Consider the following 17723-nt stretch of genomic DNA (forward strand, 5'->3'; position numbering starts at 1 on the left):
CCATTATTGTTATTAACCGGGATCGACCTTTCCGATCGAGATACACCGGCGTGTATCGTGTATCGGCCCCCGGAACACCGGCAAATCGCTCGACCGTTTCTTTCCTTGCGCGAAACAATCGCGCGAATTATGGCACCGCAGTCGCGTCGAATATTCAAATATTCAAATAGGAACCGCGAAAACGATTTATCGAACGATCTATCGGTAAATAACGTGCGTCGCGCGTGGAGATGGACCGGAACGCTAAAACGCCGGCAAATGAAGCGGAACGATACCGAACGCGAGACAGATCGTTCGTTTATACGCGTATAACCTCGAAATATTTCGTTAATACCTCTTATTCGGTACTAGTTGCTATTGTTATTCCAACGATAAACGGGATACCGATGTAATCTATACACCGTACATCATCCCACCAATCCCCATACATCATGGCGAATAGTTCACCTTTTGCACTCCGAAGGTTTACCTATTAAAAGTAACTTCATGAGAAATTATGCATAAACTAATCAACAAGGCTGCTTTATTTCAATTATCCGCATATTGCTGCATTACGTGGAATTTAATATTAATTATCAAACTTCATAACCTTTCTGTATAAATTACAACGAATTGTTAACCCTTTGCACTCGGAAGTCCCTTATTAAAAATGTTTTACAAAGCTACTTTATTCCAATATCTCACGTATTAAAGCATTATACAAAATTCAACGTTCAATATCACATTTTATAGTTTTACCGCGTCGAATAAAATGGCGACTGAGGGACGCATACGGAGTGCAAAGGGTTGACGTCAACATTTCATGAAAAACTATTGAATACAATGAATCTCACCACGCGCAGCATCGCAGGATTACTCCGGAGATCCCTCCGCGTCAATTCACAGCTGTCCGAGCAGTTCATCGTTACTCTTGCTAACGAAATACTCTTGATTCTTTTCGCAGGCTATGTAGTATGCATATTGCTAACCTAGTCGAGCACGCTCCCCTCGTTGATCGGTAATATTCGGTGATCCAAGATGATTCCCTTATCGCGAACACTCGACGAGTTAAAATACTGTATCAAGTTACTTTGAACGCGTTTTCAACTGTCTCCATGCAATAACACTCACAACATTCTTGTTTAATTGAGGAGCACAAAACGTCTTCGCAACTTCACGCGCAGCCATGTTAGTCTACCGGTCACGTGACGCGCCGGCGGTACCAAATTGGCGGGAAAACGTTAACGGTTCGGCGTCGTTCGAATTTCGGCCGCGGTGCGCCGCGTCACGTGACCGGAAAAGGAAAATGGCCGATCGTTTAGTGGGAAGGACGTCTGGTGCTCGTCGATGGAAGAAAAATAGCGCGTTAATCTTCGCGGGAGGAATGTCCCGAATCCGTTCCGACGTGGCGCTTTAGAAATTCGAAGAAACCGGATAGTCCCGCGAGGGTAAGGCTCCCAGACGATCGCGTGAATCCGATGAAGGATCGGGCCGCGTTACGTGCGTTACTTATTCATACGTATTTATTGCAGGATAATATACAGTTTAATTAGAAAATGTATAACACGAAAAAGAAAGAGAACGAATTATATTGCTAATGCAAAAGTCGGGGCGCATCGGGAACTCGCGCCATTAACCTAACCTTAATGATAAAGCGGATGAAATAGAATAACAAACTATCCCGATCATATAAGGTGAGTTACGATGAAGCTTAGATCGTTATTGCGCCGGAGAAGAATGGTGATCAACGGAAACGATTTAATATGTAGTTAGATGCTGCTCGTTCGAAGCAGAAGAGGGAAGATAAAGAACGGACAGACGGACGGAGGGGGAGGAACATCCATAACTCGCTGTAACAAATATTCAAGAGTTTTCCCGCGGACCACCTGCCCGCAAGTCGCAGCATCATCGACGGTCTCTCTCTCCTCTTGCGAAGCCTCGGAACTTTATATTCGTCCCGTGACAAGTTCCATGCTTGTCCGTCCGTACGTTGATCGCGCGGCGTCTCGTCGTCGTCGGCCCATCGCGATGAAGATATCACGGGTACACGCGCGGTACCGTGTTATTTCCATTTCTCTTTGCCGCGCGAGTCGCGCGTATCAGCCACGACGCTTCTCGAGCGAGTCGCGGAAAAAAGCCAAGTCCACCCCTCGCGACGCCGGTTTTGACCAAACACCGAGCTGCGTTTCGATCGGCTAGCCGATCGCTCCACCCTCCTGCAATCGAGACGTTGAATTTGGATCTCTTCGATTGGGATTCCGCTGCATGTCTGGACTGCAGCGACAGTCAGTTTTAGCAATCCCGAAATCTCGATAGTCCCGAATTCCAGCGGGGTTTCCCAGAATTTTTCGGCGCGCGTGCATATTCGAAACGATTCCCGATAATCCATCGCCACCCTCCGCACGGCGCGGAGAGGGTGCTGGAGGGAGCGCGCGTTTGGGAAACGCGCTCGGCCAACTTCCACGCGTACACAAACATATTTAAATTTATCCCCCTCGCGGTGTTCGCGCGTGCAACTCCCCGGTATTTTTAGGCGAGCGGTAGAGGAGATGCGCCGCGCGCGATATTTCGCCGCGAAAGAAAAATAGAGTCATTCGGCCCGATCACCGTGACAAGCAGGAGAGAGAGAGAGCCGAGCGGAATGACTTCGGGTTCTTTTTCGAAGCGTCGGGTTCAGGCCGGGAGCGAGAGATAGCCGACGCGTGTAACTCTATATCGGCTAGAGTGTCTCTGCCCGCGTTTCACTCCCGCTTCTTGCGTTCCCATCGATCTGCCGATCGATCCTCCCGCGATCTGACCCTTCGCTGGGAACCGTGCGCCGACACCGAACACATTTTAGTGCCTCGTGCCACGTACGCCGCTGTCCGATACACGGGGACACTCTCGTAATCATCGGATAACCGTGCAACGCGCCGAAAAACCGGAAGAATCGATTCGTGACACGTCCCCGCGAGAGAGGACAGAGTCCTCCGAGTTTTTCGGGAAAATCTGCCACTTCTCGTTCCACTCGACGATTCAGCGGAACGTTGTTGTTGAGGCTACTTTTTTCTTTGACGAGTTTGAAAGTAAAAGCCTGGAGAGAGAGAGAGAGAGAGAGAGAGATAGAGAGAGAGATAGAGAGATGGAAAGGGGAGAGCCCGTGTTTCCCGCGGACAGCGTTTCGGGGGTGGTCCCGGTGCGATAAAACGTCGCTCGGAACGTTCGATTTTGTCGGAGGGATATAATGGAGAGCCGTCGTGTCAGTGTTACATTATCCTGACGAACGCCTCGTAAATATTCCGCTTCGGAGCGAAACGCGGCGGCCGATTAATCAGGCGCATTCGAACGACCGGTTATTTAACGTTCGAGCACGCGGGAAACTGCGACGCGGATTCTATTTATTATTGAAGCGGGTGGAAATCGCGCGGTCGAGACTCTTTGACAATATGCAGGGAATTCGCCGCGAAATCACCGAAACGCGTTCATTTATCTATGAGGGATTAACGGCGGGACGGAAGGGCAAGGAGGAGGGGGTCGGGGAAGGAAGGGCGGCGCGGCAGAATGAATTTTACGCGGATTTCGTTCGCCGGGTCGTGCGACCGGGAGGTCGAAAACATTAATTACGAGCGTGCATACTTGAGTGTCGCTATTTAGCTCCGAATTAATCTGTCACGGGACGAGCGTGAAAAACCACCCGTTTAAGAGGCCGACTCTCGTGGCGGGTCGTTTGATTGGCAGCTCTCGAGGAGAGTTCCTCTTCGGCGTCCTCGGCTGCTCCCTCTCTCTTTTAAAAACCTCTTCCCCGCGACTGCTCCGTCGCGCGTTCGTGTGTTCGAGTCGGAAGCGGCTCGCGAGCGAGCGAAGAGAGAAGGGAGCCACGAAGGAAGCCAGTCAGCCAGTCAGCCAGCCAGCCAGCCAGCCAGCCAGCCAGGGAAACGAAGGAAGACTTTATTTTCGGTGGTCCGATGACGCTGATCGGCGCGAGCGTGGACGAAGAGGAGGAACGACCCGTCGAACGCAGAGCAAAACAGGCCGGGGGAGAAAGGAGGAGGTCGGGGAGGAGATTGGAAGGGGACGACACGAAGAAAGCGAAATGTCCTCGAGACTCGAATAATGGCTCCGAGGGACGGTTGTTCGCGATTCGTAACGTTCGATAGCGGCCGACCCGATCACGCCTATACACCGTACGGGGCTTTTATCAAACCCACGGTCCTCGTGTTTTAACCTTGGCGCATCCGAGCGTGCTCGCCCCTTGCCTCGGCGAGGGTAAATATTGGGACTCGATATTAATTTCCGTTCTAACTCGAAACTGTTCGGCCCGAGTATACATGGATGAATCTTATTACGGTATCTCGCTCGGGAGCACCGCGATCCAGGGTAAACGAAGACTGGCCGGAACCGTTCGCACACCCGACGAGAAAAGCAAAGAGAATTCCATCCGCTTTGAAAATTCCTGTCCTCCGTGTTTGCGACCGTCGAGTCCGGCCCTCGCGATCCTCCGCTTCGTCGATACGCCACGGAGACCGTCGCTCCGTGATCGCGGGAAAATGAGCCCGCGTCGACGGCGAATCGGGTCGGCGCTCGCGACGGTCCGCGAGCAAACGAACGACAAAGCTTCGGCCGGCAGGATGGGAAAAAGGGACTGATAAAAATGGACCGACTAACGAGAGTGCCCCACGCGCGATTCGCCGGTGGGAACGAGATTTCCTCGGGGCGTAAATACGAATGGAGAAAAAAGAGCCGGCGGGATAAAAAGTAACGGCGTTGTCGTCCACTAGATTGTACTTATGAACGACTGGAACGAAGGATGATCCAACGGCGGCCAGCGGGGCTGAGGGAGACGCGGCGAGAGACGTTTATTGCACGCTGAACCGTGTCGCCTTAGCGTACCGAGCAGAGTGAAACCACCGCAAAAAGTCCAAACAAAAAATAAACGTGACGAGGGTCAGTAGGACCTCGGTGTACGTCAACACGGCGTGAAAATACTAGCGCGAGACGAACCCGAGAAAGTATTCCGCGGATGCGAGCGTTTCCAGCCATTCCGCGGACGTTCCGCGTTTTTCGAGCATTCTACTCGGACGTTCACCACCGGGAAACGTCCCGAGAGAAGACGTTCGTCCGGGAAGATTGATCCCGTTCGCTTCCTCCCTTCTCGTCCGTCCGTTCGCGCATAGACGCGCGACAGCGGCGTTCGAGGGAACGTCTTCTCGCGAAAGATCCCGCTCCGGTCAATTTGTTGCGGCGATCGACGTTAAACGAATGCCGCGTCGAACGACACGTCCGCGCGTTCGATCGGTCGCGATCGGCGATCGAACGGAGTCGAACAGTCCGGACGAAAGGACGGAGCGAGCGAAAAACGCAAAGGGGGGACGGAGGAAGAAGGAGAGGATCACGCGTGCGGTTCCTCGGTTGTTAGGTCGTCGTTACACAGGTTCTTAAAGGTCCCGTGCGTGGTCTCCGCGTATAGAAGTCCGGTTGTGTCTGTTCGGTCGGTGTTGTGTAGTCGGAAGGCAGGCGTGCGGGGGTTCCCGGTGTCGCCGCTTCGTACGGTGCGCGCGCAGAGCCTCGACCGGCGTCCGACAGGAGTCGCTGGCGCTGTGGCCGGCCTCGGGCTGCTCGAGCGGGCCGTTCAGTCTAATTTGAACCGTCGCGCGCGCCCGACGCGGGGCCACCGACAATCCCTTCTCCGCCTCGACGTGACACGAGGCTCCTCGTGCATGCCGCGTGCAACACACGCGCCGATCCCCCGCACGATATTATCCGCACGCGTGCCTGCCATCCAGGAGCAGGAGTAGGACCAGCACCAGCAGCATCGTTGCCGTCGTAGAATCGGTACCGTGCTGGAAGCGGACGGTCGTCTGTCTGGTTGGTCGTCGCTTCTCCTCGCGATACCAATCACGACCGCCTCTTCCCGTCCCGTCCCGTCCCGTCCCGCTCCGCACCGTTCCGTTCCGTTCCGTTCCGTACCGTTCCGTTCCGTTCCGTTCCGTTCCGTTCCGTTCCGTCTTGTTCCGTTGGTTGTTCCGTTTGTTGTTCCGTTCGCCGTTCCGTTTGGATTCCGTTCTGTCCCGTCCGGTTCCGTTCGGTTCCGTTCGGTTCCGTACAGTTCTGTTCAGTTCCGTTCACCGTTCGCCGTTCGCCGCTGATTCTCCCAGGGATTTCCGTCCGTGAATCGGCTCGCGTTTCGCACGCTCGTTAGCACGGTGCACAGCGAGTACGTCGACGACGAGTTTGGACGGCCACCACGGGGAGGAGGAAGAAGAATCGTGTGGTAAAACTGAACTGTGAAGTGCGCGTCCCGCGAGGGCTAGACTTCGACGGTCGACGCTACCGACCAACCGCGAGAGCCTCGTGAGTATATTTAAATAGTGTGCCTCGGCTGGTCAGAGGAAGCCGACAGTTTCTTGGTCTTCTTCGTCGCCGACGCCGTCGTCGTCATCGTCGTCGTCGTCGTCGTCGTCGTTGTCGTCGTCGTCGTCGTCGTGGTCGTCGTCGTCGTCGTCGTCCTCTTCTTCTTCTTCTTCTTCTTCTTCTTCTGCTTCTTCTTCTTCTTCTTCTTCTTCTTCTTCGTCATCCTCGTTGTCTTCTTATTCTACCGCTCCTTCCTCTACGTCGTGTGTCATCATCCTCGGGTTTTCCTCGTTCGGAGTGCAACGTGATACCGAGTCGAGGCCGCGCTACGCTACCAGACGACTCGCACGGGGGTGGCGCGCGAGATTCTTTATCGACTTTCGACGATTTATTTCGAGATACGGAAACAACGCCGACGATCTCGTTCAGCCGAGGGGACCGAGCCGAGGAGAAGCGAGCCAGCGGCGCGACGTCTCCCAAACGATTCCCGATCGGAGCCGAGGGGATTCGGCGCGGCTACGTTGATCCCCGAAAAATCCCTGTCGATCGACGGGAAAGCGGCGCGATCGTGGTCAAGACTCTCGGCTGATCCTCGTACACATTGAGCAACGTTGTTGTGTACCGTTGCGGTGCATGCATCGCGAGGGAATCGCGGGTCGCGCGAGCGGAAAGGAGACGCGCAACCGGACCGGAGACCAAGGAAAATTGCATTTCGAACCGTCGATCGACGGGTCACAGGCCACTCGTTCGACACGAAGATGTACTGTTCGATCGATCGACAGAATGACCGCGACTCCTGAACTGTACGTATCGATGCCATATGCAGCGAGCGGGATCGCGGCAGCCGCCGATCGGGATCGTTCGCGATAATCGTGAATAGACGACACGCAGTACGGTACGGTACCGTACCGCCGGTGTCCCTGTTGCATCCGTCGAGGCGTCAAGGATGAAGAGGACGGCACTACGTTGGACGAAGAGCAGACAGCCGAGAATCTGTCCGATGGAAGTCCCGATGTCTTGCCTCCGGTGGTACAACACCTCGTGAAGAGCGTTTCGTTCGTCCGACGACTGCAGTCGACCGCAGAGGAAAGGGACACAGAGGTCGCGAGACAGAAAAAGACAGAGAAGAGAGAAGAAAGTCGCGAACAGAAGGAACAGAGAGAAAGACAGAGAGAGATAAAGAAAGAGAGAGAGAGGTGGAGAGAGAGAGAGAGAGAGAGAAAGAGACGCGAGCAGTTTCGGTAACGGATGAGGCTACCCTGAAGCGCGATCGCGAGAGAGACAGGAGAGCGGAGAGGGACGACCAGAGTCTCCTTAGGGAGATCGTTTCGTGTGTTTGAAGCGAATTCGCTCGCGAGAGGCAACACAGTGCCAGAGAGAGTGTGCTTGTTCGGGGTGACCGAGGTGTCGACCTCTCACCCCCGATCAAACCAGCAAGCAGGTCGGATGATGTGGGCGTCTCTGCTTTTGGCCGGGATCTTAAGCGGCTGGTGGGGCGCACTGGCGCTCGCTGCGGCACCCCCCGCCAATCGGAACTCCCTCGAGGAGACGTCGACGAGGACCACCAGCGACTATCCGCCATCGATGAACATCGCCGACGTTGAAAAGCCCCGCAATTATCGTTCGCCGTCTTGGAACTTGGTTACGCGCGCCATCGACGGACAGGACGAGTCCGAACCGGCCGATCTCGACGTCGCGAGATCACCGCTAGATTACGAGTCACCGGCCAGCCACGTTGCCCCCGCGTCGTCGTCGAGCTTCGACGAGCCACGACGACGTCTCGATCCGGAGGACGAACGAGCTGCGTCCTCCGGGAGCAACGAGAACGATGACCGGCTCGTCGAGTCCTCCTCGTCGACGCATCCGCGCGACCAGATGTCTCGGACCGTCCCGAAATCCTCGGCCGACCGTCAACCTTCTTCCGCGATCGGTTCGGAGCAGCGTAGCGACTCGCTGTCGTCGCTCGATGAAACGTCCGCGCAGAGAACGGAGGAACTGCTGCTCGACGACTCCATACGGGACGCGTTCGTCTCGTCGTCGATGCGGGCGAACCGTCGCCTCGAGGACGAGGCGGTCGGTCATCCGAAAACGATAGAGTCCGGCCTAACGCGGCTGCCTCGTCACTCGTCCACGCAACCGCCGTTCCTGTACGCGCAGGGGAACGACGAGTCGTCGATGGAGAGGCCCCGCGTGATCCGATCGACCAAGCAACGACCAAAGAACCGCACCAAGGCGGACTCGCCCAGGGAGCAACGGCGACGATGCCGGAACAAGGGTTGTCGCGGGCAGAACTGGTGTCCCGACCTGGACGTCGGCAACCGGGCGTACCTGGCGCCGACGGTGTTCGAGGGGAAGGCCAGGAGCATGTCCTCGGCGAGGAAGCCCGGCTCGAACTACGCGGTGACGTTCGAGGTGAAGCAAGTATACAAGAGCCAGCCGGGATTCCAGCCGCTGCAGAAAAACGACAGCGTCAGGCTGCACTTTCGTGACAAATCGGCGCCCGGCAAATCGACGGTCTGCGGCTACGACACCGACGGGAAGCAACAGCAGCAGCAGCAGCAGCAGCAGCAGCGCGATAATCAGAGTGGTGTGGTGCGAGCCAATATTAAGAGGGGTAAAGTGTATCTAGTGTTTGTGAATCGCGTGGGACCCAGAAACTTTACGATTCTCGGTGAGCCGGTGATTCGAAGCAAGAAGAACGAACAGGCGGTTCAGGCTGTCGTTCGACCGGATTACGGTGAGTGATACCCTTCGATCCATTTCAAACGATCCACCAGACGCTTTGCTCTCGACGATGATATACTTGTTGAGAACGTCCGGGAGCTGCATCGCGGCTGCTCTATCTTCTCCGTCGTTTCCCACACTCGAGCTGCTTTACACACGATTGCTATTCCACCGTCGAATCTTTCTATCATTCCCTCGTTTTGTTCTCTATCTTTTCACATTACGATTCACGAACCTGCGATCTCAATGAATCTACGATAGACCTCGATATTCTATCTACGACTCTCTCGTAACGATGCTATCGGAAGCTGGCTACGGTTCCAGCGATTGGGTGGGACCTATGTTGTTTCGTTGTAAAAAGTTTCTTAATAGGTGCACGGTCGGATACCTGAGCGTCGCAAACAGTATCTCGTCCGAAACGTTAGAAAGCTAATAATCCGGGGTCATGAGCTGGGCAGGAACGTCTTTCAGGTTCGGTAAAAGACCGTGCGGCGTACGGCTAGCACGGGCACGGAACGATAAATTGCGAGCGCGCATTGACGCTATTACTTATTGTATCCCGAGACTCGTTTCTGGCTGCAGAAGAGCACGCCCACGTACAGGGAAGAGAAGAGGTGCTTTCCTCGAGGCGCGTAATCGAGCCGCGAACGCGCGTATATTTAAACCGCGCCACGTAAGTCGGACCGCCTTCGACCCCGCGCCTCTTTCTCGTTTTATAGATCTATAGATCCAGTCGACGACCGCGAACCCTTGACCGCTCGTCTCCGATCCGTCGATGACACGACGCAGAGGCTCTCTCGCGCGGCTTTCGATCCGTTCGCCGTCGTTCGCGATCGTCCTCCCGCGGCAACGGAGACTCGTCCGCCGCGCGACGACGACCTTCCTTACTTGATTTATCGCGCCAACGTCGCGCGCCGCCGCTCCACTCCGAGATATCGAAAGTAGCTCGTCACGGAACATCTGTGAACTGTTGACGAGCTGACGCTGCCTGCTCGCTTGCTCACTCGCTCGCTCGCTCTCTCGCTTGCCTGCTTGCCTGCCTGCTTGCCTGCCTGCCCGCTTGCCTGCCTGCCTGCCTGCCTGCCTGCCTGCCTGTCTGTCTGTGGCGGGACTCGCCGCGCACATGTGGCTCTCCGCGTGAAAAGAGTCTATCGAACCAACCGGTAGGCACGCAGTGTCTTCGATAGCGCACGCTTCAAGGTGTCGAGCCAACGAACCGGTACAATCCGCGGGATCATTAACGGATGCTTGTTTTAGGGGTCAGGGTTACGTCGTCGGATGTAGGGCAGTCTTTCGCGTTCCTTCGAATCTCGATTACTTCCATTTACTCCGTCCCTCTGCGTCGCAACGGAAAGTATACCGTTTCCAGACACGATCGCCGAGTTTCAAAGTATCATCGATCGATCGTTCGGCGAATAAAGTTCGCGCGAGCTGTTCGAGTACCATGAGCGTCACGCTTAAGCCGGAGTACGCCCCACGTTTGTCTCATTTCGCCGGGTGAACACCTTGCAAATATTCCGGAGCATTTTCCGAAGAGCGTTCGCGCGAGCGGGGAAAGAGCCGCGCTTGCGAGCGCAAGGCGAGCAAAGTTCTTTGATACTTCTTTAGAGTAGCTCGGCTCGGAGCTTCGTTAGCGTCGTTTTCGTCCTCCACTTTCCTCGTCTCGTTTACGAGTTCGGAACTGTTGCGCTCGTTTGCTTTCCAACCCCCTATCCGGGACCGGCGCTCTCGCCCCGTGCGTACTGCACATCCGCCTTGACGCGTATCGAAAGTTTCCGCGACTTATCCCATTAACAAGCCTCGAAGTATCTCGTCCCGTGAAAACCGGAGAGGAGAGCCAGCGACTCGGGCAGCGCCGCGCAGCCCGGCGGAGCCTGCTTTTTCCTTAAACCGATTTCTGCTGCACGGTCCGAACGAGGCTCCCTGAAATCGGATCGCCCACCCCCCGGGTTCGACGAAGCGTCGAATATCGTGTATAATCGCGTCGCATCGTTGTCGCGGATCGTCGAAAAATTGCCGATGGCGCCTGGCACTCGTCAGGCCAGGTCCACGCTCGTTATCTCGCATTCCCCGCTCGTTATCGGCGTTATCAGCCGGCGAACCGCACTATTTGCCGCGTATCGGCGTTACTCATTGTCCGCGAACACTTATCCGTGTGGCGGTAACTGACCTGACGTCATCCCGGATCGCGGGCGTGCGAATGGTCTCCGCGGGAAATCTCTTTTTCGGCTCGCGGCCGAACGCGTCGCGCGCTGCCCGACGGCCCCGTGGGAAAAGGGCGCGCGGGGCGGGGCCCAGGCGTGAAGAGAGGCGCAAAAGCGGCGCGGAACGCGTCTGGTGTCCGGCGACGCGACGGTTCGTTGATCCGCGATCCGCAAAAGCGGGTCCGTGCCGGCCCTTCTTCCAGTTGCCGGTGACTAAGCCAGACGCAGAGGGAGGGGAGGAGGGGACCCGGGACGTCAATTATAAGGCCTTAATCGGAAACCCGTCCTTACTTCTGTTGGCTTACACTCGGCCATGCCACCCGAGCGAGACAACGGCCGAGGAGAAACGGAATATCGAGAGCGCGCACCTCGCGTGACTATCCTCTTTGTCGCGCGTCGTACTCCTCGCCGCCTAGTTATATCGTAATCTCCGCGTTCCTGCCGGTTGTCCGGGCCGCGCGCCCTTTCCCAACCCGAGGATTCCAATCTCGATCTCGCCGGGGGACCCCGTTTAAAGGGCGCGAGAGGCGGGCGGAATCGAATCAGCTGCAACGATGCGCAACCATCGAAACAAAACCCTGTGTTCTCGGGGCCGAGGGCTCGCTCGATCCCCCAGGTGCGGCGGTCGCCCGCCGGAAGTCCGCCGAGAGCCATTAACGAATTCACGGGTCGGATCCGCGCCGCGAATCGCAACTTCGCAAACAGGAGTTCGCCGACGGTAATTGCGACTAACCGTGGAAAGGATCGCCGGGAATCGAGTTGCGTGCAACTTACGCTCGAAACAATTCGCGGTCCCGAACCCGTTCCGACGCCGAGGAGGAACGGAACTCGCCGCGGAGAGGACGAGGCGAAAGCGATAAGCGAAGAACAAGCGGGACACCTGTATATCCCGGTTTACGGGGAAACCGTTTAGTCACTGCGGACGCGTGGCCGTCGCGTTTATTGGACGGTGATCGGATATCAGCGCGGCGATTCTTTAAAAACCGATAACGGGAAAGCGATCGGCCGACAAAGTGGAGAGGCGGCGATGTTTTTCCGCGGCGCGCGACGCGGCCGTGATTAAAACGCTCGCGTTTCGCGGAAACTCGTTCGGGGTTATTCTTAGACCAGTGTGCACGGTACAGCGGCGATTGCGCGCTATGGTGTAACTACGAGTCCGGCGCCGCGGTATCTGGCTCTCGTTGCCGCCTGTACGCGATGATATCGCGTTATCGCGCGACTCGGAGTCCTCTGCCGCGATCCACCGCCGCGAGACCTGGAAGGGTAGCCTTCTCGCGAGCTATTTCGGCGATCGCACGCACGCACGAGGCGCGCGCTGGGTTCGTTAATCGTCTCGGCGCGGTCTTCCCGTCCAGCGACCGACTCGAATGCTCGAATTATTCATTCAGCCGTCCGTGGACTCCGGGAAACCGCGGAGGAATCGATCGCGATCGAATCCTGCAGAATTATTAAGCTCGAGAGCCCACCGGTCCGAAAATACCGTCTTAATATACCGAAAATCTGAAGCTTCCAGCGTAGGTCGATGAACGCCGCGATTCGACGGCTCTCGCCGCTCGATTCTATCGAGAAATACATGGAAGCGATAATCTCCCGCGACGCGGACACGGGGGCCGTGTAAATTCGTCGATACGAACGACCGCGTAACGAAGAGTAACGGATTCACCGGCGACGGTCGCGCGACGATTTCGGCGACCCGTCGGTTCCGAGGAAGCCGGGTGTCCCGCGATGGCCAATCGATGGGGGCATAATTGGCGACTTAGCGGGAACCGGAGAGAGCTCGGTAACATCGTCCGCGCGAGATTGATCGTCCGAGGAAGGGGAGTAAGGCACAAGGGCATCGGGAGGAGCGGTGAACGGATAGATAGAGCTAGAGAGAGCGCGGCCGAGGGAGAAACGCTTGGCGGCAGCGGCCACGGAGCGGAAGGGAGAAAAGAGGAAAGAGGTAAAAGGAACGGGTGAAAGGGGGATGGAGAAGGTACTAGGAGGAGGGAAGTGGGCCCGTCGTTGGAGCAGTGGCTTGGGACGGGCGGCGAGGGGGGAAGGAAATCGGCACGTACGTATCCAGAGCACGTACGGCCCTGTGCCCATACTCAGAGGAACCCGCAGGTACGCTCTATATACCGCGGACGGAGGCTCACGCACAGGCAGACGGTCGCACACGCACGTGCACAGGTGGAGGTGGAGTGATGCGAGCGCGCGGAGTGGGGGACCACACGTGTGGTGTGTGTATACACCGTGGCGGCGAGGAGCAGGTAGACTGCTGGGCGGCCGGCGATCCAGCCTCGAGCACGAGGTCTCCGAGGTGATCCGCCGATCCGGAGAACCGGTGCTCTCTCGATGCTGCTCCACCTGGCTCGACTCGCTCGCTCGCTCGCTTGCTTGCTCGCTCGTTCGCACGATCGTTCCTTCGCTCACTCGTTCGCATCGAAATTAGTTTACCCGGAATGCGATTGTAACGATGCGCCGCCGCGTGGCTCGTCGCTGCTCGCGACGACGATTCCGGCCGCGTTCCATCGCGCGTTTGATGTTCCTTCGGAAAATTAATTGGAGGGAGAGACGGTACGGTACCCGATCGTCGTGCGCGGGCTTCCGTTCGGCCCGTGATATCCCGGGGGATCGTCGGGCGACACGCGATGCCGGGTTCGCCGGGAAAATTCCAGGCTCCGCTCGGAATCCCGGCGCGAACGCGCGCTCGACGCGGACGCTTGGGTAAGGCTGCGACTCGCGTCAAAGTGACCAGATTGCGGATAACGTGAATAACTCGGGTGCCGACTTTGACGTAATAATTCGATCGCGATAGCGCGACACGGGTTCCCGTCCGGCCGCCGGTGACGGCCGCGCCGGTTCCAACTGGAGCGCGGAATAAGTCGCGGCATGTCGCTCGCTCGCGTCGACTCTCTCGATCGAGTAGACTGCTGGGCGACTGCCGATCTAACGTCGTGTCCGGTCGCTCGAGCGTGATTATTTTTAGCGATCAGTGAACGGTGAACGAAGCTTGGACGGTCCGCGGGCCGCCGGTACGCTCGAACGTGCGCCGAGGATTTTCCAAAGGTAACGGAGTCCGACGTAATCGCGGCGCTCGATAAGCCGCGATCCTCTTATCGGGCGAATTTCGGCGGACCGGTGTTTTTCCCGTCGGGGGGAAGAAGTGCCGATCCGATTAACGATCGCGGTGGTCCGAGAGGCTTCGGTATCGACGATAAGAACGGACGTGTATCGTTCGGAGGAACGACCATTTCAATATAGTCGACCGCGGAGGGAATTTATGGCCCCGTTTTCTCCCAGAATTGGTCCGTGTTCGCCGATTCGACGGCGAACGGCGAGCACGTCCTCCCCCGGTTGTCCGGCCTCGTCCTGCCGGATGGGGATTCGCGAAATTGGCACAGCTGGCCGGACTGTTGCCGTAGGACAATCAACGTTCCCGGATACAATGCGATAATTTGCTATCGCTTGTCGCCATCGTCGATTGAATTACGGGCATATTATTACCGTGCCGACGCATTTCCGACGCCCGACTACTTCTGCCGGGGACAAATATTCGCGTGATTAACGAGGGATCGGCCGTCCGCACGGAATGCCCTGCCCCTCCTCGAAATCCCGGCGAAGTCGACCATGAGCGACGCTCTCTTAATCGTTACCCGCCGCTTTCGTCGCCCGGCAACGCTCCCGATCGGGTGCATTAATAATGGTAATCGTCGCGGAAACGGTGGGAACGCGTGAACGTTTGGAAACGATGAATCTTTAACGACCGAACGCTGGCAGCGATCCGACGCCGCGTTCCGCTTTCGCGAAATTCAAGGTTCTAAACTTGAAACGGTCGGCGGCCGTTTCGCGAGCAGCTGCCGAGCCGCTGCCGGGATACGTCTCGCGACGCGTCGCATCGCGTCGCATCGCGTCGCGTCGCGTCGGATCGATCAATTATCGGTTCGCGCGGCTCGCCCCCGAGGCGGTCGGGAGGATTCCTCGGGGGTGGTTGCGCCGTCGCTTTTGTTATCGGTAAGACCGCGCGCGCGAGGCCGAGGGAAATGGGAAAGGAGGGAAAAAAGGAACGGGAACGACGTCGCGTTCCGTGAAACACGATTCTCGTCCGACGCCTTCTCGTTTCCCCGTTTCCCTCGGTTTTCACCAGCCGCGCGCCTCTATCCCACGATCTCGTCGAAAACGCTTTGGTATCTCGTTAAAAACTCGGCAAAAAGTTGGAGTCAGGCTTCCCCCACTCGACGGTCCACCCTTTTTTCCCCGGTCTCGTTTTCTTTTTAAGCCGGATTCGAACCTCCACCGCGAACGAGCCGACAAGAGAGTGAGACAGAGAGAGAGAGAGAGAGAGAGCGAGAGAGCGAGAAGGAAGACGAGTGAAAAAAAGGACAGGCTGTCGATAACATGTGTTTTCCCCGTTGGTTGAACCGAGCGCGCCCCAGGCTTCGCTATCAACTGCCCTTCCTACGCACGCTTCTTCTTCCTTTCTGGCCGGAATAAGGGATGAGCTGGCTTAAAGAGTGGTAGATTGAATATCACGGCTGCGAGCGTGCCCCGCCGCCGCTCGCGGATACGCCCAACGATTTGTATGCCGAACGTGCCCGACTATTTCACCCTTGCCTGCCCTCCTTTCCCTTCTTTCGCCTCTTTATTTTCACTCCAGCCACTTCCTCTTTATCCCAGATTTCCCCGGCTGTCTCAACTTCCGCCGCCGCTTTGTACGCGCGATTATTCCGCGGCCCGATTCGCCCGATTCGCCCGATTCTCCTGCGGAACGGTTGACTACTGCGCAACTAGGCATTCCCGGGTTGTTTCTTTGCCCGAGATTCGATAGCACATCCCGCGGCGCGATTTATTGCACCGCGCGAAGGTCGGGCGGTTCTCGCCGATGAAAAAATATACTTTGGAAACGCGTCTGACGTAACGCGGGCTAGAGGAGCTGCTAGATCAGACGTCCCGACTCGTTGTCGCGGTTATAAATAACCCTACTCACGGCGTATTATTTCCGAACGGTCTAGAACGAGCATCCGAATCCGTGAAAGAGGTCACGCGGCGATGCGTGTGGAGAGAGAGAGGAAAAAAAAGAAGAAGAAGAAGAAGTAGGAACCGGAAGTCCGCTCTGGGTCGTTCGAAAATCTCCGACGGATATTTTCGCGAGACGTTTACCCGACGGGCGAACGACCGTGGCTGGCGCGGCCGCGTCGACGTCGACTCTTCCATCTCGATGTAATTAACGGTATTACCCATCGTCGGGATTACTCTTATTATCTTCGCGTGTTTACCTATCCGGACAGGAGGGATCCCGAGACTAAAGAGGATCCGGCGATGTGCGAAGTTGGCACGAGCCCGAGGCGCCCGGCGCCGGACAATTTGATAATTAACGACGGAAGTCGAGAGCCTCCGGTATGTTAAATAATTCCCGGATTGGATATCTTTAACGACGGCCCCTATTTGCGTAGCTCCGGCTCCGCTGCAGCCTGCGATCAGTCTCACGGGAAGAGCGGCGCGTTAGTTCCACGTCTGGAGCGCTCGTGAACTCGGCGTCGATTTATCGAGCTTAATATCTTCGGATTCCTCGCACTCGTTACTCGATAATCGATCAGCGGGAGTCACCGAGGGAAGACTAACCGAATCGGTGTCGTCCAGGAATCGCGGGTCGGGGGCTCGCTTCGGAGCGGGCCGGGTCGGCCGACAGATGGAAAAGCGTTTCGTGTCAGGGGGGAACTATCGGCACTGAAATCTTGCCAGGCCCGAGAGAACGCTTCGCCACGGTTAATGCACGGGGAATGGGTCGCCGCACAGGAGCACGGTTTTCCTTGGAACACGAGCGAAGAATTCGTGGGAGCATTACGATACCACGCGGCTGATGACGTCAAGTGTGTCAGGGGACGGAGTTGCCTAACTTTGTCGGCGGCCGACGCGCTATGACCGTGCAAATTTTGGAAAGAGGGCCGCCCGAGCTTTCCTTCCCCGCGAACTCGAGCGCGAGTGCGTTGACTCGTTTTGTTTTCCTCGTCGATCGGATCGTCGAGATCTCGACGAGCCGCCTCCTCTGCTCCGCTCGTCTCCCGACGCGAGGCGGAAGGGGGCGAGCGAGTCCGAGCCAAGATCTAAATATCTCGCGGCGGAGGCGAGGGAACACGCGACTTTCCTCGGCCACGATACCCTCGATCGGGAAACCGTGGAAGAACCGAGACGAAACCGACGCGCGAGGCGCGCAAGGTGAAACAGCGCGACAGACGGTGCAGAGGGGGAGGCGGTGGTAGCGGCAAGACGCGCAAAGCGAACGGTGGAGAGAAAAAGAGAGGCCGAGAAAAGAAAGAGAGCAGCGACCAGCGGTCTGGCCGTCATCGCGTAGTCACAACACGCCGCGAGTTATTGCCCCCGAGTGCTCTACCGAGACCTCCTCCTCCTCCTCCTCCTCCTCCTCCGTCTCCTCCCGCTGCTGGTGCTGGTGCTGCTGCTGCTGCTTCGCCTTGTGCACCCGTGGAGTCGGCATGCCCACTTTTC

The 17723-nt window shown here is 56.9% G+C and overlaps 1 protein-coding gene across 3 annotated transcripts in view; it reads left to right on the forward strand.

Moving 5' to 3' along the window:
* Nucleotides 1-5605: 5605 nt before the first annotated feature.
* Nucleotides 5606-17723, forward strand: part of vn (membrane-bound neuregulin protein vein) — a 211194-nt gene continuing 199076 nt past the window's right edge. For 2 of the 3 annotated variants that reach the window (XM_076372471.1, XM_076372472.1), the window contains exon 1: nt 5606-9046. In XM_076372471.1, the coding sequence (XP_076228586.1) occupies nt 7756-9046 (1291 nt within the window). In that variant the 5' untranslated portion in view covers nt 5606-7755. The remainder of the gene's footprint in view (nt 9047-17723) is intronic. The other variant, XM_076372470.1, reaches the window with a different exon arrangement.

This window comes from Nomia melanderi, chromosome 12, assembly GCF_051020985.1.
Source record: "Nomia melanderi isolate GNS246 chromosome 12, iyNomMela1, whole genome shotgun sequence".
Lineage (NCBI taxonomy): Eukaryota > Metazoa > Arthropoda > Insecta > Hymenoptera > Halictidae > Nomia > Nomia melanderi.